The sequence below is a fragment of the Haplochromis burtoni genome, unplaced genomic scaffold (genome assembly GCF_018398535.1).
Source record: "Haplochromis burtoni strain Fernald_Lab_line unplaced genomic scaffold, NCSU_Asbu1 Contig_376, whole genome shotgun sequence".
NCBI lineage: Eukaryota > Metazoa > Chordata > Actinopteri > Cichliformes > Cichlidae > Haplochromis > Haplochromis burtoni.
The window spans coordinates 556124-583797 of NW_024582737.1; the positions used below are offsets into that span (position 1 = coordinate 556124).

Here is a 27674-nt window from a genome sequence, read left to right on the forward strand (position 1 = left end):
GTATGTATGTATGTATGTACGTATGTATGTATATATATATGTATATATTGTACTATTCTTAGTTAGTGTATTGTCTGTCTTGTCTTAATGTTGGTTTATAATGGAGCACTGTAAACAAAAAATAATTTCCCCCAGGGATCAATAAAGTATTCTGATTCTGATAATGGAAAACCCTGAATACCGTGATGAATCATGCTGAGTTGTTCCAAGTAGGTACTAATGAAAAAGGGCTTAATAGCCCGATTCTACTACTACCACCTACCCAGGTCGGCTCAGTACAGTTCGTCATGGTTTTCCCTTAGATGGTAGTACATGGTTCCAGACTCCATTTTTAGAACCTACTTGGTTGGTGTTCCAAGCATTCCGAGTCCGGAATTGTGACATCAACAAACTGCACAAAAAAAACAACACTGCAATCGCAGAGTGTGACAAAAAGTGATACCCCGAAGCAGCAGGTATACCACGCCTCAACGTCCTACTTTGTTGTGGCGTTCGTGTTGCATTCAAATGATGTCCCAGGACTTTTGGCCATGTTGCTACAATGACCCCACGCACATTAGGTGGTACTCCACTGTATTGGAAAAAGAGTCAAGCCGAGTCGAACTGCGTCAAGTTGTGTCGAGCCAATCCAAGTAGGTACGAATTGAAAAGGGCTATTACTTTCGCCACACTGGTTGCTGAATGTGCTAGTTGAGAGTTCACCACAGTCCTTTGTGTCACCATTAAAGCTTGAGGCTAGACTAAATCTCCTCACAAAAACCCCCTCTGAATCAGCTGCAGAAGTTTCTTAAAAGTTTTTCTCCCCAGAAACTCATCATTTCAAGCTGTTGCTGCATCATAACAGCTGAGAATCTCTTAGCTGCTCTAATGATATTTAGGCAGCAAAGATTGAATTGCTTGCTTACAAATTCTCCACAACAGGAAGGGCATCTGGCGTAAAAGATTTTCCAGAAAACAATCCTTTTAGAATTGGAACATCTCCCTCTGGATAATCTGTGGAGCTCTAAAGTTCCTCAGCGATATCATTAAAATGGCGGTAAACAAACTAACAACGCAATCGTCTTCAATTCTGCTTTCCCAGCCTCAGCACCGGTACGATGTTACAAAACCTGAGAGATGAATAAATGGCCAAAAACAACAACAAAGCATGTCTTGCGTCAGTACTGTGACATCACTTGCCATGGGTTTAATGAGCCACTTAGAATCTCCATTGATCTCCCTGTGGCTACTTGAGCAGTTTTCTAAGTCACTTACTACCTAGACCTCATTTTGATCCCATCTGCAAGAACAAACATCTTGTGGTAGTGACTGCACCCTGGCAGGGGTCATTTGTTACCCTTGCTTACTGAAGCGAGGCCACAGATAAAGTGAGCAATTTCTTAACTGGGTGACGGTTCTAGCCTTCAATAAAATTTATGATTCACCCCAATGACCCCCACAATTTAAACTAACTTAATTTTCTTTACACCACTTTAGCATCTGACTACAATAAGAAAGTGCAAGGAGAAAGTACTATGCAAGCTTTACAGGAGCAGCATATTCCGGTACACAGAGCCCCTATAGACCATGCAAGACAGTGTTTACCAAGCTGGCAACTGTGGTGGTCTGTGTGGTGCCATTTTAGCCTAATAATCCTAGTATGTAATCCCATCACCTTTAAAAAAAAAAAAAAAAAAAAAACTATATCCCAAGATTCATTAGTTGCTTTATGCGTTTTTGTCAAAAGCAAGCAAAACGCCTGCAACAGAATCAACATTCATGCGTGTTGCCCTGAGACCTTTAGTGGAAGAACTTCGAAGTGTTTGTTTCCACTGTTTCATATATTACTGCCTTTTTCTTTTTGAGAAGCTATATGCTCAGTGCCATTTGTCTTTTTGTCAAAAGACTGATAAGGATGTCATTGTTTCTATCGCACTGTCTAAACCGTCCCCAACCCCCGGACCAGTCGTTTGGTACCGGGCCGCGAGAGATGAGGCTTGGGTGTGAAATTAATGGTTTCAGGGTTTTTATCGTTAACTCAGTTTCCCTGGGTATTTTCGCACGTGTTATGAATAAATCTTTTTTTTGTACCGGTACTGGTTTTATTTTTTTGTATTTATCCGTAACACCTTAAAGGCCGGTCCATGGCACAAAAAAAGTTGTGGTTTAGACCACATTTACAGTCTTAGTCTGATTGTTCTTTTGCTGATATGATATTTTTTTTAGCTCAAAGGATGGTTAGCATTATCAACAAATGAATCCTACTTGCTACTAATCTCACAGATCAGCCACTGTGAAGATTTCTTTCTGTAGCAATAATTAGAAATGGTTGTTAACAACCAGTAAAGTTGGCTTTGTAAAGATCATCTTTTGTGCTGATCATAATTTAGCCCTTCTTTTCCAGTATACCATTACTGAGGTATTGTGCTTACTAGGTCAGTCCAAATGCTGCAAAGCCAATACACCTTCTTGTCTGCTATGCAAGATGTGATAGGCATTTAATGGGTTAACAAGAAGCAACCATTTTGTGTGCAAGACTTGCAACAAAATGGCACCCTCTTCTCTTCTCCTGGCCTATTACACAAACTCCCTGAGGCTGCAAGGGCACACAAGAACGAGTGCCCATGCGGACAAAAACAAGCAACAACAACAACAAAAAAAAAAAAAACAACAACAACTACTACAGAGCAGATAAAATGTTCAAATGGCTGAACAGGAGCTCCTGCATCAGTCTGACACTTTGTGACTAGACAGACTGAGCTGCTTTACTACATGACTGAGTAAAGTAGACCTGCCATCGAGGGGAGCAGCAATGAAACGCTCCACTGATAAGGAACTGGTTAGATACATGTTTCTCAAGTGAGATTCAATCCATGTATTCTTGTTAGGAAAACGCTAAAGCTTGACACCTGACCATTTTATTCCCCAATTTCAGGATTTTAACTATAAACAGTTTACTCTCCTGCAGACTTTCTGGGAAGTCTTTAATAATGTCTCTGATTGTGGAAAAAGCACTAAACAGATCTTGTCTGAAAACTTCACACTCACTGCAGCTCTTGCCTGTCAGTGTACTTGTGGCTCCAAGGTCATGGGCCTAAATCCCAAAACTGGATGTAAAATGCCAATTTGGACAAAGAAACCCTACCCCTCATTTCAGTTTCTTTATCCAAGAGTGTTTTAGTGGAGCTGTGGCAGTTAATACACACGAGAAGTACAGGAAGTACCAAGGGAACTGAGGAGGGAGCTTTCAAGCATGATTTTGACTTGCAGTGAATCTTAAACTTCCTGTTTTTGAAAAGTTTGTTTTTGCATTTTAACAAATCCAGTCCTCTCCTCTAGCACCATGCACTTTCACCCCTCTCTAATAACCTACTGGAACAGGAGCAGAAGGAAACAAAATAGAAAGCAAAGCAACTGGATAACATTTTGCAGAAAGTCTCAGCTTTTGTATAATTTTAGATTTTCTGAGAACCCTATAATGACATATCATTGTAATGATGGTAAAGCCTAAGACTCGTACATATTTCAACCCAACATGGCAGCTATTTGTCCCTATCTTTGGTGCACAAAGTGCAGGGAAGAATATAAAAGCCTTTGGCATTCAACTGGAAAACTTTCTCTGTCATGCTATTGCTTGGTGACGACATCGTCTTTGACTGCCCAAGAGACAACTATCATCGTGCAAAACCACACTTAAGCCCTTTTCCATTAGTACCTACTCGGATCAACTCAGCATAGTACCTGCTACTTTATTTAGTACTTTATTGGCCGGGATTCCATGCGATCCAAACAGGTACTAAAATATGCTGTTGTCAGACTGCATGCCACCGATTGGCTGTCCAGTAGCGTCACTGGATGAGTCATGAGAGTGTCTCGTTCCCGAAAATCAAAACCGCCATTTTTGAAACTCGGCAACGTAGGAAATGGCAACAAAAAACCAACGCCATGTTTCCCTGGGTGTGACGAAAAGCTACAGACCGAGCAGCGGGTATATCTCAGTTTCGATGTCCACCGTTGTTGTAGCATTTGTGCTGCATATTAATAGCATTGCAGGACCCACAGACACGTCATTGTGACGACAAGCACGCAATCAAGGTACTACTGGATTGTAATGGAAAACCAGTCGATCCAAGTTGAGTTGAGTCTATCTGTAACGAGTCAACCCGAGTAGGTACTTTTCCCACTAGTATCTACTTTGGTTAGCTCTGAATGGCTTGACTCAGTTTTTAGGGTTATCCATTACGTGGTCTTAACAGGTACAAGTTCCTGTTTTAGTACCTACTCGGCCAGGGCCAAGCAATCTGAGGTGATCCCACAATATGCTGTCAACAGTCAGTGGCGTCACCCAATCAATCAGTCATGACTAGTGGTGCAACAGATCACGGTTGATCCGAAATCCGAACCGATCCCACTCCACGGTTCGGTACGCACGTGATCCGAAGATTCGAAAAAGAAAAGTATGTGTATGGTGCGCGTGGTCAGTCTGTCAAGCGGTAGTTATGGCCAGTGCTAGTGGTCCAAGTGGCGGAGCAGAGGAGCTTGCGGCATTTAAGCAGGCTTTTGCTGCCCAATCCGACCGGGCTAAAGCTATTACAAAAGCTACTGGGGTGTTTAGCTGCAGATGGGAGGCCGTATTCCGTTGTGCAAAACAGGGGGTTTAAACTGTGATGAACGTGCTTGAGCCACGCTATGATATCTCGTTGCGCGTCCACTTCAGTGTGACAAGATCATTCCAAGCATGTATGAGCAGGAAAGGTTTAAGGGTATGGCTGAACCGTCCCAGGCATCTTCTGTTGCTCTAACTACAAACGGGTGGACCTCCAGGGCAACGGAAAGCCACGTGACCGTGACAGCTCGTTATATCACAGCGGAGTGGTAGATACAAAGCCCTGTACTGCCCTTTAGATTACATTAGATTTGATGAAACTTTATTTATCCCTCGGATGGGTTCCTCCGGGAAATTCAGTTTCCAGTAGCACAGCACTGACAGAAGTTGCAGAATGTGAGCAGAAATATACCATATATAAATACAGAGAATACAAAAGGGATAAATAGAATAAATAGGAATAAGAATACAAGGGAACGGCACATTTCAAGTATTGTGAGTCTATTACACAGCTGGATATTAACAAAAACTAAGGCACTACAGCTTACTTGTTCCCCCCTCCTTTGTTCCCGTTTCCCCTTCCTTTCCCCTCCAGCGAGGAGTTAACAGTTTTATGGCGTGTGGGACGAAGGACTTTTTAAGTCTGCTGGTCTGCTTGACTTTGGGAGAAGCAACCCGTCACTGAACAGACTCCTCTGGTTGTTTATGGCCATGTGCAGAGGATGCAGAGGATGCCCAGCATGGTCCATAATGTCCATATTACACTTTATCTCCAAAAGTTGATTCTGTTCATCTGGACGTAGCGTTTTGTGGGAGAAACGTTTTGTCACTCATCCAAGTAACTTCTTCAGTCTCAGCTGACTGCAGGTTTCCCCAATCTTATAAACAGTACATTTGCATTATGACTGAAACCAGCCTTTTCAAACCTATTGCACTTTAATTTGTTTTTATACAAGTCCGTGGAATGAGTCTTCAGTTGAGTGTTTTTTAATAGGCAAAAAATACTTGAGTAAATGGGGAGTCGAATTTTTGCCTTTTTTTCTATTTTTGCTGATCCGAAAATTTATCCGATCCGTGACTTAAAACCGTGATCCGATCTGAACCGTGAGATTTTTGATCCGTTGCACCACTAGTCATGACAGAAACAAAAAGCCATATATCGAGAAGCAGGTGTACCATTGCCTCAGCATCCTCCGCATACAAATGACATCACAGGACTTTTTGGCTGCATTGCTATATGTACCCCTCGCATATTAGATAGAACTCAATTGTAACCGAAACAGAGTCGAGTCAAGTAGCTACTAGTGGAAAAAGGCCATTATAGTCCGAATCTGTGATCAAGACAAAACAAATGCGGGATTCTGGAAATGTCAATGAAACAACAAAAGGAAAACAGGACGGTGCCACCAATGAATAAATATTACTTACATCTAAACCCACAGAAGAACTGTTGTGAAGCCCATCTTAACAAGGTGCCTTTTTCAGTCTTCCACCACTCGGGTACTGTGCACACTCCCTCAATGCAATTGCAAACCAACACACAAAATAGGACAGAGGCACATATGAATTCCATATCCACATCTACCACCTTCATTCTCCAACTCCTGCAACTGGACTACCCAAAACAATTCTACACTGGTGTGCTTACTAACTACTAGCTGAATTGATTCAAATGCTGATTTGATTTTTAACAAAGCTTAAAGTAAATTTTGTTATAATTTAGTGCAGCAGTAACAAACAAGATCGAATGATCAGCACATTTTAAATGTGTCAAAACATCCAACTGTGGTGAGTTACAAAAAACTCTGACCAATGATAGCTGTCAATAAATTAGACCCAACTTATATAAAACTTCACATGCTTGCAGAGCTTTGTTTTATTTCAACAAAACTCACCAAGGACAAGGATTAAGGCTCAAGCTAACACAAGTGGCAGATAACAAACTGAGGAGTGTTGGGGGGTGTTAGAGGGCTCTTGTCTTAAGTAAAAATTTACAACTATATAGCACCCTAGCCATGTCTAGGCTGCTGTGTCACAGTGAAAATTAAACCTTCAAGCACAAGTATGAAACAAAAACAAAACCAGTATGACCAATTAGTGCTCTTTGCACTCATGAACTGTTACAAAACAAAACTAAAACTGAACTTAACAAAACACTGGTTAAAAACAAAGACCTTCTGCTGATAAATTGAGAATGTTCCACCTGCCATGACGGTGTAAAAGATGTAGAACATGTCTGAGGTCAAATTATTAAAGTACACTCCAGAAGAGTAAATCTAAGGATGAGTGTATTTTTGCAATTTTACAGTTACATTGAGCCTGTATGTAAATATTTTATGGAGCAGGATCTCTACACTAGGCAGGCCCCACCAGTTCCTTTGGGGCAAAGGATCTGGTTTGACTTGAGGCAAAATAAGTACCAACTGGCCTTCAAACTGCCTTGGTGACAAATGGTTAAGTGATATAGGACTCTTGATTTCACAAGATGCTACAAAATAGCTAATAGAACTTCATAAGGTATCATGTCACTTTCCACAACAACCTAAAATACAAATAACAATACTACAACTAATAATAATATTAATAGTAGTAAATGCTAGCACCTAAGCAGATTCTCCCTCCCAAATCTTTAAAGTTGCTTCAGGCCAAATAGTTTGGCTTCAGGTGTTTCATTATGGATACTGTTTCAAGAGGTACAATGAATGCACAGCAATTAGCAAGAGATTATGAATCTGGTATTTATTAACTAACATGGTGTTGACCTGTTATCCACAAAAAACAACAACAAAAACAAAAGCTTTTTAGTCAAATAGCCCATTATTTGTGTAGCTCAGTGTCATAAAAACCAAAATGTGATCTTTAAACAAATGCTAATATACCTTACTCGTTAAACAGTTCTGTCACCTTTTGAGCAAATAATACACTATTTTTGATGGCAACGAAACTAGCCATGAGAAAGGCAATATGTATATGAATAAAATTAGAACAGTTTACAAGAAAACATGTATACGGAACAAGTATGATAAACTGATATTATATGAAATCCAGGTATTTCCAGGTGTTTCCCTTTCACTATTTTTGCTATTAGTCTAAACCTTAACATTTTTTTAAATCATCCTAGAAAGCTTAACTATCACATTCAACTCGTTTTTTGAAGTAAAATTTAAGAGTAAGAGTTGTTGTTTTTTTTAAAGAAAACTTTAAAAGTGCACTTATTTGATTATTATTGTAAAATCTGATACAAACCACAAAGTAACTTCTTTTTTTTAAATGAAATTACTAGCAATATCAATTTTATTGTGCATTTGTTGTTGGAGGGTCACAGAGAACACCAACACTGTGACCACATTAATAACAAACAGAAAGCTGAGCTAATATGGGGCAGAACTATTGTGTTAAATAGTGTAAATAAATAGCAGGTCTGCCCACTATACCTCATTATAACAGTGGGTTAAACCACACACCTGTCTTGCCGTTCCAACAGCAGCCTGAGCTCTAATGAACCACTGGCAGGTAAAGCAATATATAGATGTGTTTTACCACATGGGTTTATTATGCATATTACTAATGACCCTTTAGATTAACGAGCCCACACTTAAGAGTACAAAAACAGCTCCAGTGTACAGGCTATTTTCTGTTAAATTGGGTTAGACAGATTAGCGCTTTACATCATTTATTGTGTGACCATCTGAAATCGTTGTGCTCCTCTTGCCCTGATGTTAGACACTGATTTATTTTTTTTTTAGCGAGCCTGGACGCAAGAGTGCAGACCAAAACAAAGCGCTGTGATGCATTCGGGTCAACAAAACCACGAATAGGGCAGCGGTGCGGCTCTCGACTCCAGCCACGTGTCTGTTAATTTTACATTGACGATAGCCGATGTTCTGACAGTAGCTACCTTAGTGCCTAGCACCGTGCTAGCTAGCATTGGCACCCAACAGCTAATGGCTACGCCGCGGATGGTCTTTAGCACGACCCCCTTACCAGATCAAAGCTTCGCGCTGGTCGTGCGTGCATCACAGCCACTCTTCCCCTGTGGTTTATCAGCTACATGTCCCGTCTTGTAACAACCACTCAACAGGCTCCCATTGAAGCATCGGCTTTGTTTGCCAGTGTAAAGAGAAAGCGGCAGTCCTCCTTGTCGATGTCTTCCGTCTTCCTGTGCAATACCGTCAGGATAATCTTTCTATTTTCCTTTCAGTGAGCTAATGGAGGTTGTTCAGTCAAAGACACTAAAGCGTTTTATTTTAAGTCCGTTGCAGCACAGCTCGCTTTGTCGATGATAGCAGTGCTAGATCCGCCTCCATTATCTGAATTTGCGCAATTACGGACAGTGTGCCCGAAATTCTGCGCATGTTACACAATATCTGCTAACAACCAATGACAATGTGCGGGGAATCCAATTGAGCCCGCCCCTTCATGTTCTATGGCTCTCAGAGTCTGGCTGGGCGGTAGGAGGATCTCTTCCGGGCGACCGCGCTGCGGTTCTCTGCGTGCTGCTGCAGCTGCTGCTCCTGCGCTCCCTACGTGCTGTAACAAACACCCTGTACCTCTTGCGCTGACGGTGACTGCGCCCATTAATGAAGTCCTCAGTGGGGCTTTCCTGCTCCCCTGTGCAGTTTCAGTACTCTGCTGATGTTGCACGAGCATCACCAAACTTATCTGGGCACTCAGACCTATGTGCCTACTTGTCTGCTGTGCAGGATGTGGTTGGTATTTAAAGGGTTAACAAGTCGCATACAACCATTTTGTGTGCAAGACTTGCACACAAAATGGCGCCACCTCTTCTTCTGCTGGTGAGCCAGACAAAAAAGAAAAAAAAAACCCTTTGGCTGAGGAGGCACATGAGAACCAGTTCCCATAGGAGGGAAAAAATGTTCAAAAGACTGAACAGGAGCTCGTGGATCAGTCTGATAACAGTGTGACCAGACATTGGGCTATTTTACTGGTGCTCTCATGCTCCTAACATATGAACCTTTTAAGGAATAGGCAGTTAATTGGATAATTAACCATAAGTCATTCGATGAAATTAAATGTGTACTACAAAAGTTTTGCAAATTAATGTTCAACTGTTTCTGACCAGATTTTACACCCCCAAGCAGCAAGAAAAGGCTCCACTGATATGGAATTCGTTAGATCACTGTTTGTCATGTGGGATTCAATCTAGAAATATCAGAAAGTGGAGATCTGACCATTTTAGTTTTTTTCCCTAATGTCAAGGTTTGCCCCATAGATATTTATCTTCTCCTGCATGACTTTCTGGGGATTATGTTATGTAATTTCCTACTATTCTGGAAAACTAAACTGATCCTGTCTGAAATGGTAGAAAAACCATACTTAATAAAAGTCTTCCCAGTCAGTATACCTGTGGCTCTTGGGTCATCGGCTCAAATCCCAAGACTGTCCATAAAAAGCCAATCTGGATAAAGAAACCCCACCACCCACCTCCATTTCTCTGGCCTGGAGGGGTTTTGTGACGCTGTGCTTGTTCATGTGCATGGAAAGTGGTGGGAATACCATGGGAAATGAGGAGAGATACCTCAGTTATATCTGCCGTCTCATATTTCCACATATCTGAGCAAATGCTGTCTAAAATGGGCATGGATTTTAATTTTCAAATATGATTTTGGCTTTCAGTAATTATGTAAACAAGAAAATGGTGATAAAATGTTATTTTAAAAATATATATATTTTAGTAAATCAAGCACACCCATTAAGAGTTCTGTTCTTTCACCCCATTCTAAAACCCCAAATCAATCTCTGTTCAGTTCAGCTTAAGATTTCTCAAAGTGAACCTGTAAAAGGACCATAATGCTTGTCCCTAAGGGTCTCTCAGCTGGTCCCTTTCAACAGTGCCCAACTGAGGTGTACATTTGCTGTTTGCTTTGGCTCTCCTTTGCTCTCCCAGAGGCTACTGTGCAGTTCTTCCAAGCAACATGAGTCAGTTATTGTCTAGGCCTTTCTTTATCCCCATCTGCCAGCACACACATTGTGTGGTAGAAGCTCCAGGAGGGCAGAGGCCAATGTTTGTTGTGACTTTACAGAAACACCAACTAGTTTGGGCCAAACTTCCTACTGGATAACCCTGTGTCACCCACTTCCTAAAAATATTTTTTTTCACCACTTTAATGTTTTTCATTTGAATTGTATTAAACGTTTCTGGATATACCCTATAAAAGTCACATTTTTTAGGTTAAACTTGGAAACAATGTTTGCAAAGTCAATGAATAATTATGTTAATAATACAAGATCAGGACAGTGACCAAAATAGTTGAGATTATGGTTTTTCCCATAAATTAGCAGTCCTAAGTTATTGCATTGTCAGTTTTGGAAAATGACACAACTTGGAAAGGCACACCCCTATGTGTCTGCAACGCTGGGTGGGGTGATGGGGGGATCTAATGTTTACTGATAATCTGTCAAGCAGATTGGTTCCTTAAGTTGAGAACTTAAAAATAAACTAACAAGCATTTTCTAAAGATGTGATTGTGACTGATAAGTTTGTTGCAGAAGTGATCAGACGAGGGTCAGTGACTGGCTGCCATAAGAATAAGTGCAATTTGGAACAAGCCCGACAAAGCACTGGAACATGGAGCCATATTAGCACGGTGGTAGCAATTGGTATTGCAACATAATTGGCATGCACTTGCCCAGATGATTTTTTTCCCCACTTTCCTACAACAACAACAAAAAAAGTCCAGCCCTTAAATGATAAATATATCATAGATACTTTTTGTGGTATTAAATCCTTGTCATACAGTTTTATTAGTAACTTCCACCCATCGATCCATTTTCTTTACCAGTGGGAGTCTATTTCCCATCTGTCAATGGGTGAAAATCATGTCTGGTCAAATCCCTAGAGTGTATATGAAGAAAAGGGACAACCCCCAAGAAGTGAAGCAAAATGGGTACTGAAATTTTGTGCTGGTGACATCAGTTGCATGAATGCCAACTCTTAAACCCCAAGTCATTTATGTACACTTTGGCGGAAAATCCTAAAAAGTGCAAAACACCTATTGAGGTTTTGCAGACATGTGATCACCAACCACATGGCTTGTCCACTATTTTGACAGTAATGATGCAGTCTAGGATTAAATAAATAAGGACCCAGTCATACAGGCCTAGACTGTATGACAATGGTTAATTAGCTCGACATTCCTCAAGGTCATACAACGCCACTGACTATGTTTCCCGAGTGCACACTCCGTAAGATTGGACACATGTTGGCCTTTCAGCTTAACAATTACTTACTAATAAGTAAAGCTCGGTGTGAGGCACCAGTTTAAAATACATGGTGTGCATTAAGGACAGGGACTGTCAAGAACTTTAGCTAATAGACGTCAGCTCGGTCCATGTATTTCCCTTGATTATTTTTTAAACAGCTTTGACAGTGGTGGAGTAGTTGGCATCGTCCCACGGAAGCAAGGTTTTGGGTCAAATCTCCTGCTCGATTGGAACCGTGCTGTATTAAGTTTGCCACTTGTCCCTGTGCCTGTGTAGTTGCTCCAACTTCCTCTTGCAGTCCAAAGACATGCATATTCGGCTAATTAGTGATTTAAAGTTGGTTGTATAAGAGATTAAGTGAACATAATAAAGTGCTTTAGAGTATATACCCAAATGTGGTTGCTAGTGTAGAGAACTTTGGTCAGAAAGACCAGAAAAACAAGCAGCTCTTTGAAATGTTGCCTCAAAGAAAGAAGGTATGGGTTTGAATTCACTGCCCAGATGGGGTGTCTGTTTGTGTGTATTCTCTTCTCCGGATTCCTCCCATAGTCCAAAGACATGAATTTTAGGTTTACTGGTGATTCTAAATTGGCTATAGATGTGAATGTGAGAGTGGATGTTGTCTGTCTTTCTATTTCAGCCCTGACTGTCCAGGCCCTACTTCCAGCCCCGTGACACACGATAGGCTTCAACACACAAGTCGTTAAGAAAATGCATAGATGGTAATTCTACTATGTAGTCAGCTATATATGTCAGTCTTTTCCATGTCTCTTGACAGTGGTTATTGAATTTAAAGGAAATATTTGCCAGAAACATAGCAATGTAATAGAAATTTAACCAGCTCCTTCTTAGATGAAGTCTTATCAGTTACAGCAAGCACATAAGAGACAATGGGTTCAGTCGTCTATATGGGCTTAGTTGTGGGTACAGTGATGTACTAGCCAATAGGCATACCCGAACAAATCCAATTGGGCTACCACACTGTTGATCTGATAAGACTGTGAAAAACTGCAGTCTTTAATGTTCTTCTCTGTTTGTCCATTGTTGGTTGGTGTTGAGGGTGCTGACCCTACCCTTGCTGGATATAGTGTTATTAGCCTTCAATGACCACACATTTCACCCTCCCTTCAGACTGGTCCTGAGGGATATGTCCAGGACTGAATTTCTTTCTTCCTACTCCTGTGTGTGTGGAAGGCGAGTGAGAGACTGCATAACATTTGCAGGATTAAAAACTTCCTATTGTATTAAAGTTTGAGAACGGTATAGGAGATAGATATGTTTTACACCCTAGTCGGGCCAATATGTACAGTGAAGGACCATTGCTGCTGTGAACGCAGCATGTGTTTAAAAAGTGACTGACCATACATACTTGATATCAGGACTGTATGGGTTGGATAGGGACGTCAGACAGCAGTGACGCCATCTACACAGCCTGTGCAGATGGTGCAAAAGCCAAAGCCTAAATGGTACATTTCTTGACACTGACCAGCACAATGCTTTCTTGAATCGACCTAATGGATATGTTCAGGTTTCATAATCTAATTACTATAAATAAAGTGACAGTTTTAATTGTGCCCATTAAAAACTTCACTACTAAGATAAAAGTCTTTCATAATTTACAGACAACATATCTAAAACTAAATTACAAGTTATCTGTAGTTCTGAGCCTTTCCTAGTTCCTTGGGGCTGTAAGAATGAGTTGACCTACTTACAATAACGTGCAGACACAGAAAGGATTCTATGGGTCAACACAGATAGATGCTTGATAATAACAGCTGAAGTACAGAACATAGTTGATCGCCCAACATTCAATTAATCAAAGGATAAGTGGAATTTGGATTTGCTTGTACACCTCCCAGTCTAAACAGTCAGACAAAAAGACATTGTATGACTTACAATTTTCTTTAGAGATCTCATACTGGTCTTGTCTTATGTACAAGGAATTTTGGTAAACTTAATCAACATTTATAATCCATCTCTACAATGGTACGTCTTCCATTAATACATTCTTTGTGACAGGATCACAACTCTATTCCAAGGCTTCATGTCCAGAGCTCAAATTCAGAATGTCCTTCATTTGTAGTTGAGTATTGGTCTAATTTTGTAGTAAATTGGGGATGTGCTGTCATGCTCGTGAAAAAGATGTGTTCACAATTTAGTTTTAACTAGATGAAGAATTCATCTAAATATGGTTAGGTGACAAAGTGCCCAGCGTAAAAGTTCATAGGCAAAATTAGCCATTTTGATCATTCTGTCCAAGGCCCGATGAGAAAGTCAACATGATTACTCTAAAAGCAACCCAGAGTCAATCACAGCACACAGAGGACTTCCCGTCTCTGGGCATCCATTACCAGTATGTGAATCAAGGTACCAAATTGTTCCTGAGAATTAAGCGATGTAAAGATTGGTGAGCATGTTCCTCTGTGTTGTTAAGATAATAAGTATCTGAGTGACTGACAGTCTAACCCCTGAAGTTATTAACGCTAATGTCCATGGCTTTTCAAAAGAGAGTGGGGATCATACTTATTTTTCCTTCTATGTGTAGCTTCTACTTTTCAAGGGCTTTGAAAACAGATGAATATTCACAACAAGAATTGGACTATTTGAGATTGGCAATATTTATACTGCTGTGTAAGCCAGTGAGGCCTAGCACTTAAGAACAAGGCGGCTCAAACCTCTTTAGGGTGCGTCTTGGAGGCAAACTATTGCCTGAGAAGCTAAACGTGGTAAATGCAATAAAAAGCAAACACAAACTGCAACTAACCACTAAGGATAAGTGCTCTTCACTACTGTTACTGTCTATGGAAGAGGAATACATTTAGAATCAGAATATCAATGACATAGTAGCTCATTCATTTTATGATCAAAGTGTTTGCTAGAAGTTACTGGCAGTCCGTAGCATGAAATTGGCACTACCACTTGGAAAGTAAATAGTGAGTGTTGACAAATCACTGGAAATTACAGGCAATCTGCGTGTGAACAAAGCATTCACAAGTGTTTTTTTTGGTACAACACCCATTTTGTGACCATTTTCACCTGTTGCCAGCCACTAACCTCCAACAACCAATTGGCAACTGGTTGGGGATGACATCTTTCCCTTGTGACCAGAGATTTCCACGGGGTCTCTGTCCAATCTCTAGACCTGTGTGACCAAGGCTGCTACTGTACCCGTCTTTTGCTGACACATTTGCCTATGGAGAAGCTCTACAGTTGTTTATATAACTCCACTTTTCTCTGTGGTAGGCTGATGGACCAACAACAGTACAAGCAAGAGTAGCCAAAAGATCGGCTGTACCATAGGTAGGCATGTAGATAGTCTGACTGCCAACACGCTCCCGCCGCTGATCCATAAAACCCCCATTTCCCTATGTGTGCAAGTTTCACTTATTTCTGATCAATATTGTAAGAGTAGAGATTCTAGTGAATTGTGGATAGATTGGCAATGGATGGCTTACCATAGCAATAACAAAGAGTGCGTCACCTCTCACGCAGTTAAAAGATTTGTATAACTTGAAGTTATACCATTTATAAACCCAGCTACAGTACTGCAACCTACAGTGCTCCTGCAAGAATCAACAATTACTAGTTTCCCACTGGTGCATCTGTGATTCATACAGGACCTTTGTCAGACCAGTTGCCCTTCAACTTGAATTGCATTTTGGGGAAGTGGAAAAAAAACATCATGATGCTCTTAATTTGACATGCAAGTAGTGTGCGAAGATTGAATTCTCAGATTGAAATTTTAGTGTGCCATCGGCTTATCCATGGTATGCACCACCGTTCAGGTGATTTTTGCCAAATGTTCCACCATCAATGGGCCCGGACATTAGAATAAAATTTTGTGACCTGATTGATCATGGGGTACAAACGCAGAGTACACCATACCTTCCCACCTAAAAACACAAGCAAGCACCTGCTCTAGGCTTGATACATCACCTTAGGGCCCCATTATACCCTAGTGTTGCTGTCGTTGAATAACGGCGCATGGCTCAAGTGACTGTATATCGATTGACAAAAACCATGAGTGTATGATTGTGTCAGTTTTTATCGCCATCAGTGCAGAAGCTCAGAGTTTCCCAGGTCTTACATGACATTAAGAAGATGAGACTTTACAAAGAAAAATCTGCAGTTTTGTTGTTTCTGATTTCAACAACTTCTACTCCTATACTGGCACTGATGTAGAGGTTTTGTGTGAGTGGCCATACCTATGGTTCAGAATACTAAGTACCTGCGCTCTCAGTAGTGGACTAAATAGTGGCATCAACATTTGCATGCGACATGACCAGTGCAATAACCATAATGGGCCTTTTAAATCTTCAACACTGCACTCCCTGTTGTGTCTATTGTGCTTTTTTAGCTAGTCCTTGCCCCTTCATTTTTAAGTCTTGCACTTGTCTACCTACAGACCGACCAGACTACTGCTGTTGAGGTCCTTCATATTATTCAGCTGCCTCTTACAAAGGTGTTTCTTCTAATGGTCACACTGACTCAGCTCAATGATAATAGCTGGTGGAACTCTGCTCTGGAGGGCCACCTCAACTAGCACTTGGGACAAAGCCAAAAAAGGACTACCAGACTGGAGTACCTCCAACCATGGGACAACATACTTACTGGAGATGTAGCTAAATATATTATACAGAAATCTGTGACAGAGTACTTGGTTAAAATATATATGCAATGTTGTGAACAATGTGATTAACAGCTTTAAATGGTTCTTAAACCATACCAACTGTCAGCACAATGGTTAACTTTAATTATGCTCAGTTTTGGCAGTTTGAGTGTTTTGTTACTTTAAGATTAGTTTGCCTGATTTTTCATGTTCTTCTACTTAAAGTAGCCAGGCACATCCCTAGTTTTAACACTGCACTGTGACCTGCTGTCAACTAATAACTTTTTTGACTATCAAAGATTGCAACCAAAGAAAGACAAGTGTCGATATTTCCTCAACAGAAGTGGTTTCTTATCTTATGTTAATGCAAAAAAAAGAAAAAAAAGAAAAACATAACTACAGATTTTTTGAAGAGCAAAACAGAATCTTAAGTTGTTTCTTGGTACAACTTTATTGGCACAATTACCCTACTAAATGACAATGCAATCCTTTCAAAATAAAGAAGTATGCATAAGATTTAAAATATTTAAAAAAGTTACATAGTAAAAGATGAATGCAGCAATTTGACTTACACTGACAGCATAGGTAACCATTAAAAATACAATGGAGAAAACAACATATTTACTTTCAACTGTAACAATAGTTTGAGACAGAAAAATAGAAATAAATATGCATTCTAGCCATACACACGCAAACACTGCATTTGTAACCCATTTTCACAATGATTTTAATAAAGAACGGATTTGGTATGGTCTCCACTTGTGCTTCATTTCCAAGTTTAATCTCTGAAATTCACCAAACATAATTTTCATGGCATGCCAACGAAAAATGTATAAAAGTACTTATATAAAATGACCAACACAAACAAACTTTACAGTCCATATTTAGAGTTATCCAATTAGATGCATTCTAAAGTCAAAAAGACTCAACTCCCTACAGCTTAATTGTTGGCAGGAATAATGAAAAATGCGTCTGACAAGATAGTTACCCATTGTTTTCTGAACCATGAGAAGTCTGATGCTGAAGGAACGTCTCCAAGCATGAGAATGTCTCAGTACACTCTGTGCACTCATAGACAGCCTCTGAAGAACTTCCTTTATCATTTTGAGTATGGTCCATATAGTCATCCTCTATGTCCTCTGCATTACCCTTTTCCAAGACAACATCCACACTAGTACCAGTGCCATGAGATGTTTGTCCAGCATCGCCCACTTCCTCAGTGCTTGGGTGATTCTGAAGATGAAGCTCAAGGGATGAGGAATTCCTAAATTGAGCTGGACACTGGGGACACTTGTTGGGTTCCTTTTTGTGGTAACGCAAGTGCCGTTGGTACACACATAACAGCCCAAATCTCTTTCCACATTCCTGGCACTTGTAGTTAACTCTACCTGCTTTTCCTGATTGTTTATCATTTTGATTCTGTTCTGGTGAAGCTACAGCTTCATAGTCAGAAGAGCTCTTGGTGTTTTCATTAGCAAGGCTCATGTTTTTCTCACTATTACTAAGAGAAGTGTATGGAGGACCTTTTGGTGGAGTTGTGTACAAGTGTTTTAAACCTGGCTTCTTATCCAATTCAGCTTTGTGATACATGACTACATGTCTCCTCAAATCGCAGCGCTGAGGAAAATGCCTACCACAAAATACACATGTGTGCATTGTACCTTTATGATATCTCATGTGCCGGGACAAACTACTAGAATGATTAAAGACACGATGACAGTGCTTGCACGGATGGAGCTTTCCATTTGGATTACCCCCTCTTCTACGTCTGGCTTTAGGTTGGACTCTTTGCTTTAAAGGTTTTTGGGACTCTTGATTCATCTGATCAATTTCCTCCTGAGTTTGATGTGTGAGATGATGTTCCTTTAAAGCTGCTAACTTCTGGAAATGATCCCCACATAAACCACATCTATATTTTCTGAAAGAGTAGTCATAGTCATCGCTACAATGCCTAAAGATTTTAGTCTCCCCATTCTGCATCTCAATCGCTGTGCCATTACTATGGCAGTTTTCAAGTTGCGCATTGTGTAGGTCCTTAGAATTTATGTCAATTTCGATTTCAGATGCAAATAAAGCATCAGGCTCTTTCCCCTTGCAATGGTAGAGGGAATGTGTCTGGAAATCTGACATCCAGAAAAAATTCAGTTTGCACTTCTTACAAGGATATGTTTTCTCAAGCTTTTTTTCCTGTTTATTCTCAGATTTACCCAGAGCTATACCTTTGGAAATAGGGTGATTTTCTTTCTGGTGAGCATTCAGGGCATCTGCTTTCAGGAATCGCTTACCACAAAGACGACAGCAGTGAAACCTCTCATTTAAGTGGTCATGGAGATGTCTCTTGAGATCCTGCCTATCTTCAAAGATTTTGCAACACAAAGTACATTTGTATCCTCGTTCTGTGTTTCGATATTGCTGGTGACGATGTAAACTCTGCAAGCTATTAAATGATCTATTACATATTTCACAGCGGTAATGTCCCTGGCGAGACTTGTCCGAGTTCATATCAGACGGCCTTGGCCTGAATACCTCTTTGTGAGGAGCAGGCTGCGATTTTACGTTTGGAGATACTGGCCTTACAGAGGATGGGAAATGTGAATGTGATGGCAAAACTCCAGGAGATACTGGCTTCAAAGGAGAATGTGACTGTGTCAAACCATTCACAACTGTCAGTGTACCATTTTCTTGTAGCACATATTCTCGGGGGACTTCAAATCCATTGGATGAGCCATCAAAGGAAAATGACTCCAAAGGTCCATGAACTGCCATATGTGCCAATACATTAGCGTACTGACTGAATCCATCACCGCACTCAGTGCAGATGAAGTTAATGTCTGCGGCTGAATTGCCTGAAGACGCACTGTTCCCAGACTTCTGCTTTTCCATTATGAAATGATTTTGTCCATGTACAGATGGCATCATTTTTTAACCGGTATGTACAAGTAAAACTATCCAGGCACCAAGAAAATTGATCTCCATGTGGCCATCAGTGGGTTTGCTCAAAACCCTGGTATTCGAAAAAGATGTGTTTCACAAGATGCATGTTGACTCCTCTGCTTTTCCATGCTGGATTAGGACCTGGAGGGATGAAAGAAAAGTATTACGAAACAACTGACTCCGAAGTTTGTTTAAAATTCAAACTGTATGACAAGTAGTGCAAGTCAGCATTCATTTCCCATGATCTACACTAGGCAAAAACGATGATCAATAGAGGTTTAACATGCCTAAAACCTATTATAATTTCTGTATCCATAGATCCGGTAAGGTCCAAATGACGTAAGTTGTGTCAGACAGTGTGTCAGCATCCATGTGTGTGACAGTTTTTTTGGTCAAACACGTGAACTCTACCACTGAGACTTGCATTATAATGCACCAACTATGCATGCGTCTTTCAGGTAGACTTCAAAGACATGTAACAGAAATGACCAATCATCTGGGGCATCTGCAGTTCAGAGCACAATTACCAATTAACTGTGCATTAACTGTGAAAATGTTTCAGAGCTCGGCTATAGTCAATCAGTCTATCGGATAAAGCTGTCTGAATAAGTCCCCAGTGACACAGGCCTAGTGGCTGGTCTGTGACCATCTCGCAACCACCTATCCTGACAGAACAATGTGTATTCTCCAACAAGTTGTTAGTGGTTGCTGGTGATTGCAGGTGTGAAATTGGTCACAAAAAGGGGTACAGTGCTGAAAACCTTATGTGATCATTTTTGTCTGCATATAAGACACAAACTCCTCTGCAAACTAATTCAAAGTGCTTCCACAAGCAGTGATACTGAGTGTGACCGCCTCGGCTTGTATTCATAGAAGTTATACCCTTTTGCTGCAAATGCATTTCATAAAGGGGGAACTTTTAGTTTTTAAGGCAAACATTTTCGTTTTTTTGGTTCGCTTTTCACTTTTTTAAGTTTTACTACATTTTGGAGAATTAATGGTGAGACAAGTCAGTTTCTTCCATGCAAACTATGGGCACCCGTGACTTTTAGGTGCAGCCCCCTCTTTTCAACTGATTAAACCTAGCACCAACCAGCAGGGAATAGACATCCCACACTCCCAGCGACTGGAGGGGGTCAGTAGAGGAAAGGTCTGCTATGGGTGGTGCTGCAGTATTCACAGACACAAGAAAGAAAGTCTGGTAAGGACCATCCATCTTCTTTCGCTTATCTGGGCCAGGGCCGCGGGGGCAGCAGCCTAAGCAGAGAAGCCCAGACCTCCCTCTCTCCAGCCACCTCCTCCAGCTTGTCCGGGGGAATACCAAGGTATTCCCAAACCACCTGAGAGATATAATCTCTCTAGCGTGTCCTGGGTCTTCCCCGGGGCCTCGTCCCGGTGGGACATGCCCAGAACACCTTGCCCAGGAGACACCCTTGTCAGATGCCCAAACCAACTCAACTGGCTCCTATAGCCTTAGCCTGTCGCTTATAGCCTGTCACTGAGTTTCTCCATCTGCCCTTTTAGAATTCCAAGTTCCAGCCCTCATCTTGTTGAATAACAGTATCTTACATGATGATCAAGTAGACATCATTTCATCAATCTAGACCCATCTTGACACCAGTGCAGACCTTACTCGGCAGACTGGACATTGCCCTTGATGCAGCAGAGGCACTTTAAATTAAATGCCTTTGTCATTACCAAATTAAAATTAACAGAAGCTACTAATTCAATATTTAGTGTAACACCTGGATTCATGTTACCCAACAACAAAATGGGAATAACTAAGGACAAGTACACCAAGTGGCTGATACTGTTAAGTATCTGAATAAAGAGAAAATGTTCCCAGAAGTAGCTCACATTATTGGAGTTTCATAATGTCCTGACGGTCATACTGGGCTGCAAATGCTCCAATTAAAAAACAGCATCTAAAAACACAACTGCCCAGTCCCTTATGATGTTCACTTTTATTTATTTAGTTTCCGTTTTCTCAAAGTGACCACTTAGGTAACTTTGCTCAAGCATCACAACAGCTAGCACGAAGTTTCACACGTAAAAATGAACTTCTTTATATTTATAACTAAATTCAACCCTATCTATAGCTACTTCCTACTGTTTAATTTTTACTTTCACAAGTAAAAAAACAACTTTTTTTTTTTTAACTTTAAAAGATCCATGCTCTCAGGATGGTAAAAAAACCTCTGGTTTTTGGCTCATTATTTTACTCGAGCCGGTTACTGGTAACTAACACTTACCTTGTGGAAACACTGCAGTTATAAGGAGAAGCAAAGAGATATTGTCATACTGTTGCTCAATCAGAACAGTTCCCTTTCTGGACCAGCAAACACTGTACTTAACACAGTCTGGAACCACCCAAGACTACATTACAGTGACAGTCACCCCACTTGCGTGCACTTTACAGTGTCTGTGTCAACATTTCACACACACACTCTTGCACCAGAGAAAGACTGTAGCTTACCACCGACAATAAAAGCCCCACTGAATCTAGGTCACACTCAGGGAGGAGAACTTGGAAGCAGTCTAAGTGGGAAGGCTCAGCTGGTAACAAGAGGCAATGGAAAAATGAACATGACGATATTCCAGAAATTAAGTAAAGAGCACCTTTTTATGAATGTTCACCCTGTATATAATTAACAATTACATTCTTTAGCAGTAAACAGATATGCTCACCCTTTTCCCAAAGTATTGGCATCTTCAACAGATGCTTATGGATTACATTATGAACACAAAAATGGACATGCACACTTCATTAAAATATATAACCACTGTGCTCAATACGTTTGTGCCATTAGATAATGATCTCAGGGAACAATTGCCAATGAAGGTGATTTTGTACTTGATTCCCAATTAAGGCATTATGTTAATATTAGCATTATGTTCTTCATTGCAATTTTATTTACTTGGTGTATTTTCTTATCTAATCTTTGCATACAACTGACACTAAAAGACACAAGAGTCTGCATCCCTGCTTTCTTTGAAATAAATGGGCGATTGTGGATCAGCTTAATTGGTTCATCATTATCAAATGGGAAAAAATATATAAATAAAAGCTGGGCATTTTCTGTCTGTTAATTTGATTAGAAATGAATTTCATAATTGTAAGAATCTCCTCTCATCAAGTGTATTTGTTGGTGTAAGACTGTGTGGGAGAGCAAAGTGCAAGGGTAAAGAGACAGGTGAGCCATTTTATTAAAAAATTGTTTTAAAAAATATACATTAGTAGAATCAGGATAATGTTAAGCTCTAATACAGTCTTAGATGTTCATTTAATAGCTACCCACTAATGGATATTAATTACGAAACCTAAATCATTCATTTGTGTATAAAAACAAAACCTCACTCAAACAAGCTCAATTACACCACGGGCTGTGGACTGAGGGTAAATAATATTACTTTAATTGGTGAGCATTAATCCCATTCTCTACTTTGCTGGGAATGGCATTCATTATTGGCAATCACACAGTAGGAAGACTGGACCACGGATCAGATCACCCACCCCTTGTGCCCAGGTTTTAAATGGCAGGGAAATCTCTCTATATTGTTGGCTTTCATTTGACATTTGCTTATATTTTGCACACCTAAAGCACAAAAAGGGTATTTTATTTACTCAATTTCTCCACAATGTCTAGAATCAGAAACAATCAAACAGCTTTCATGAAAACCTACTTCCCTTTAGGGCTGCCACAAACGATTATTTTGATAGTCGACTAGTCACCGATTATTTATGCGATTAGTCGACTAATCAGATCATCATCCACTGGATGTAAAACTACAGCTTATTGCACCAGCAGCATCTGCTCTTATATAACTATCATTAGCTTACAGCTTTAAGCTTTTAAGGTGCTAACTAAAAATAAAGACAAGATGATAGTTTATTCAATTTTAATGAAATTTGCAGATTGTTTCGGTAAAGTTTAATAAACTCCTTGCTATCTAAAATATAACAGGACACCGGAGTATATTCTCCAGCATCTCACACTTCTGATAATCAGCTGTCTGCTTGACGTTTATTCAGCTGTGTAAAAACTATAACTTTAATCTCAGCCAAACCGATTTACTCAGGAACAAATAAAATACTAAAAAAAAAAAAAAAAAAAAAAAGCCAAACAACAACATTTTTAATTTATCTAAGTGACTCATATATATTTAACCTGAGTCGCGAAAGACGGCGGTGGGTTTGAAAACAATTTGCCGGGAGTCCGGTGTTCTCACGGCGCTAGTGACCTAGCCCCCGGCTAGCTATCGAGCTAGTGGGTAACAGACGTCTCCGAAAACGTCGGAGCGCTTTTGAAAATATGTGGTGTCCTGATAAACTGAGCCGATATTTGAGGTTTACACAGCTACATTCTCGCCTGAAAATATGTTAAACGTTTATTTTGTGACCCAGAAAGAATAATAAGAGTAATATTAAAACTAACTAGCTACCGCCATTGTTGGAAACTAAGCTGGGCCGCGCTATGAATTCTGGGACACAGCTGCTTCTTCTTCTTCGGGGTTTAACGGCAGCTGGCATCCTTGTACATGCAGTGCTGCCATCTTCTGTTTCAGTCCGTTATTACACTCTTAAATCCTGCTACTTCTGTGTCTTTTGCGATCTTACAAAGCTTCAAACGACACGTCGACTATTAAATCAGTCGTCGACGATTTTGATAGTCGACGTAATCGTGACTAGTCGACAAATCGTGGCAGCCTTACTTCCCTTACAAGCACACTTGATTGTCACCACCAGTAAAATTATAATCAATAAACATCTTCAACAAAGGACAATGCTGACAAAAACAAAGCACCCCGAGTGAGCTGGTTAGACAAGTAACCTCAGATGACAGTGCAGCCTCTATTATATATCAAAAGCAGTACACCACAATCTTGGCACCAAGATCTTTGTCAAAGTTTCATGTGTATTTTCCACTGGTTCAAAGTAATGTAGTGCTACCCAGTTTAGGAAGTCTTTTACCTTGTTTTTATCAGCTATCAGGTGGATAACATGTACCTAGATTGGTTACATTAGGGCTGGGCGATATGACCCAAAATTCATATCTCGATATTTTTTAGCTGGATGGCGATATAAGATATATATCTCGATATTTTTTTAAAGCCATAAAGTAAGAACAAAAAGAGAGTTCTTAGTCAAAGCTGTGTCCCAGATGTCACACAGGCACTTTTATTAACATACAGCATAGATGTACATGAAAAAAACTACTCAAAAATAAATTATGAGCATTTATTAAATAATAATGCTCCATAAATAAAAGAAAACTGTTGTTTTTGTCCATAACAAAAAGCTCACAATTGTGCAGTCAAAATGTAAACTAACAGACGCTGAGCATAATAACAAAGATTTCACAGCTGCTCTGTTCCCAACTTCTACTGCGTGACCGACAGCCTGGAGTTTGAAATCCGCTTCAGGTGCCATTTATGGTCCTTATACACACACAATACGGTAATATTACGTTGAAGCACAGTGCGTATCACTCCGCGAGGCTCCTCGGTAGCCGTAATGCTCCGACAATCCATCAAGCGGTGCAGCTCCGTAGCTTACCAAAGTTGTACTAAAACATTTTTTGACAGATTGCTGAGCGCCGTGTTCCACATAAAATCGGTTCGCGGTCATCAAGCACAACCAGAATTCATACATAAGGCGCGCTGTCAACTTTTGAGAAAATGAAAGGATTTTAGGCTGTGCAGCCCCTGTGGGCTGCATGGCGTTAGCGTGGTTAGCTCGTTAGCGTGGTTAGCTCGACGTTTAGCCGTTACACGTTGACGCCGTCCAGCCCCACGCACGGAGCGATGCGCAGTAACTCGTTAACGGAGATTTGCCGTGTTCATCTTGTCGCTGCCTGCAGGTGAAGCTATGGGGGAGGAGGGGGAGTTGTGTTCAGTGAAGGAGAGGCGAGGCGGAGTAACGTTGCGTAGAGACAAAAGTGGACGAAAGAGAGGCAAACTTATGGCTCCACAACTATAATTATAACGTATATATCGATATAAAGGATATTGTCACATCTTATATCTCGTATAAAAATATATCGATATTTTTAAAAAACTCGTTATATCGCCCAGCCCTAGGTTACATACAACAACAGTCCCACGAATGCAATTCTTTCTATATTTAATGTAAATTTTACACCGTTACATCTGTCCAGGTAGGAAGCATCAACCATTGTGAATCAATTTCACCTGCTTTGAAGCAAATGAAAGTGACTTCTTTGAAGTCTGTTACATGTACACACTGCTCAACGGCAAAACCATTGTTATTGCAGATTATCTTGTTGCTGCCTGTCCAGTGCATCCATTTTCACTTTCATTTACACCAAAGAAGATAAAAGGGATTCACAATATTTTATGCTTCCTAACTGAACTGACTGATAGTTCTGAAGTGAAACTGACTTTGTGTTATATAGCAATGACTGAGCAGCATATATACAGATATTAAATTGCTTTCACTTCAGAAACATGCGGTTGAGGCATGGAAAGACAGAGAGCAGCAAGTGATTTAACCTACTATAATTATCTAACATAGCTATAAGATGAACAGTGGATTGTGAAACATGTTCCTACAGATATAAAAACAAACACACAAAAATTAAATTCAAACAAATCATAATATGTAAACAATGCTGTTAAGCTGTGTTTGTGCTACAAAGTAAGAGAACTAACCTATTTAACAGGTGGAAAACACTCAGGATGCAGATATATGAATGCAAGAACGCCAGGAAAAACAAAACAATGGTTGCTACTGGAAACAACAGCTCAGATATGCATAGAAATCATTTCCACTGAAATCAGCAATGCAGTTGTAATCCTTTCAGCTAAAGCTACATGTCTAATAAATACAGTGATTAACAAAGGCTTTAGGAAAAAAGACATTATCTCCTCAAGCAATTATTTTTTTCCTTTAAAACACTAAAGTTTCTGCATAGTCTGCCTTGAATTCTTCTCAGATGATTTCATTCCATGATAGCATATTTATTTATTCATTTTTAGTTTTCCTATTTTGCTTCTGAAAGATGCATTCAGGTCAGATGAATTAGTGCCTGATAGTCTGCAATGATATTTTGAGAAAAAGGAATGGAGCACAGTGTAATAGTAGCATTTAGGTGAAAGCCGAGAATCAGTTTCATTTTCACGTGAAAACTTGCGCAGTAAGGGCAATATTGCACAACGTGGATGTGAAAGCACTGTTATCTACCTGACAATCAAAAATATTTATATCCACTTAAAAAAAAAGGAACAATCGTGCTAAATATTAATCAAAACAGTCATGATTATCATTTTGGCCATACAGCCCTAGAAGCAATATAATTAACACTGCAAAAAAACAACAAAACATAAATTTTGCAGATTATGAAAGAAATACACCGTGCAAATCTATTTTGTTCCTCTTGTTTTCCCCCATTACAAGTAACAAGCTTCGGAAAATATCATCCATCGCCATTAAACACAAAGAGATTTGTTTACGGTTTAGCTTAAGAGTACCGGTTTACAAAGAAGCTGTATGCCGCCGATTGTCGTCTCGTTAGCATACTTTGTGAAAGCCATACTAAAATAAAATACATTATGCGCTGACAAAGGCTGAGCGAAAAAAAAACAACGTTAAAAAGAAGCGTGGAGGAAAGCCACACACATGTTTTACCTTCATCTAAAGCTGAGGATTACCATTGTAGCCACACAGCTAACGCTAGGAGGTACTGCTGCTAGCCGCTTCATAGTAGTGGTATAAACGCACTGCAGTTCGATATATATATATCCATAAAGGAATCTTAGTGTTCAAACTGTCACTCGAGCAGTGAACTTTGACATGACTTACCATTAAATCACAGAATGCAACAAATCACACCTGCATGGTCCTGCTTCAGACCACTGTCGGGCTACTGAGTGCTGCAGGCCGAGGTGTCTCCTCCTGCGATTACTTCTTCGCATTACTGCGCTGGAAGTCAGCTTACCGGAGCATTACCGCCACCTGCTGATCTGGAGTCTGGACGAAAGAGCAAGCATTTCTGTTTTATTTTATTTGTTTATTTTTTGTAATGAGCTGCATCTCAAGAGGGACGCTGTTCAGAGGATCTAAGGATTTGGAAGTGAGGTAACAGTAAAACCCAGGAGATGGCAGTAGTGCAACATGTTTGGATGCAAGCTGCTGTTAAAATTGTAAGAAGAAGAAGAAGAAGAAGAAGAAGGGATGCTGTCCAGTCATTCCCATATTAGTAAATCCAGATCAAACTTCTTCTTCTGCCTACTCCGTCATCTATCTCCATCTCACCATATCGCTAGCATCCTTTTCATTCACACCAAGCATCTCCATGACCT

General features: G+C 40.2%; 1 protein-coding gene across 3 annotated transcripts in view; it reads right to left on the reverse strand.

Annotated features, from left to right (window-relative positions):
- Positions 1-27438, reverse strand: part of znf1035 (zinc finger protein 1035) — a 49875-nt gene extending 22437 nt beyond the window's left edge. The window contains exons 1-2 of one of the 3 annotated variants that reach the window (XM_042229064.1): positions 27175-27438; positions 8570-19493 (exon numbers count right to left, since the gene is read on the reverse strand). In XM_042229064.1, coding sequence (XP_042084998.1) covers positions 17403-19337 — 1935 coding nt within the window. In that variant the 5' untranslated portion in view covers positions 19338-19493; positions 27175-27438 and the 3' untranslated portion in view covers positions 8570-17402. The other 2 variants (XM_042229065.1, XM_014340551.2) reach the window with 2 other exon arrangements.
- Between the last annotated feature and the right edge of the window lie 236 nt (positions 27439-27674).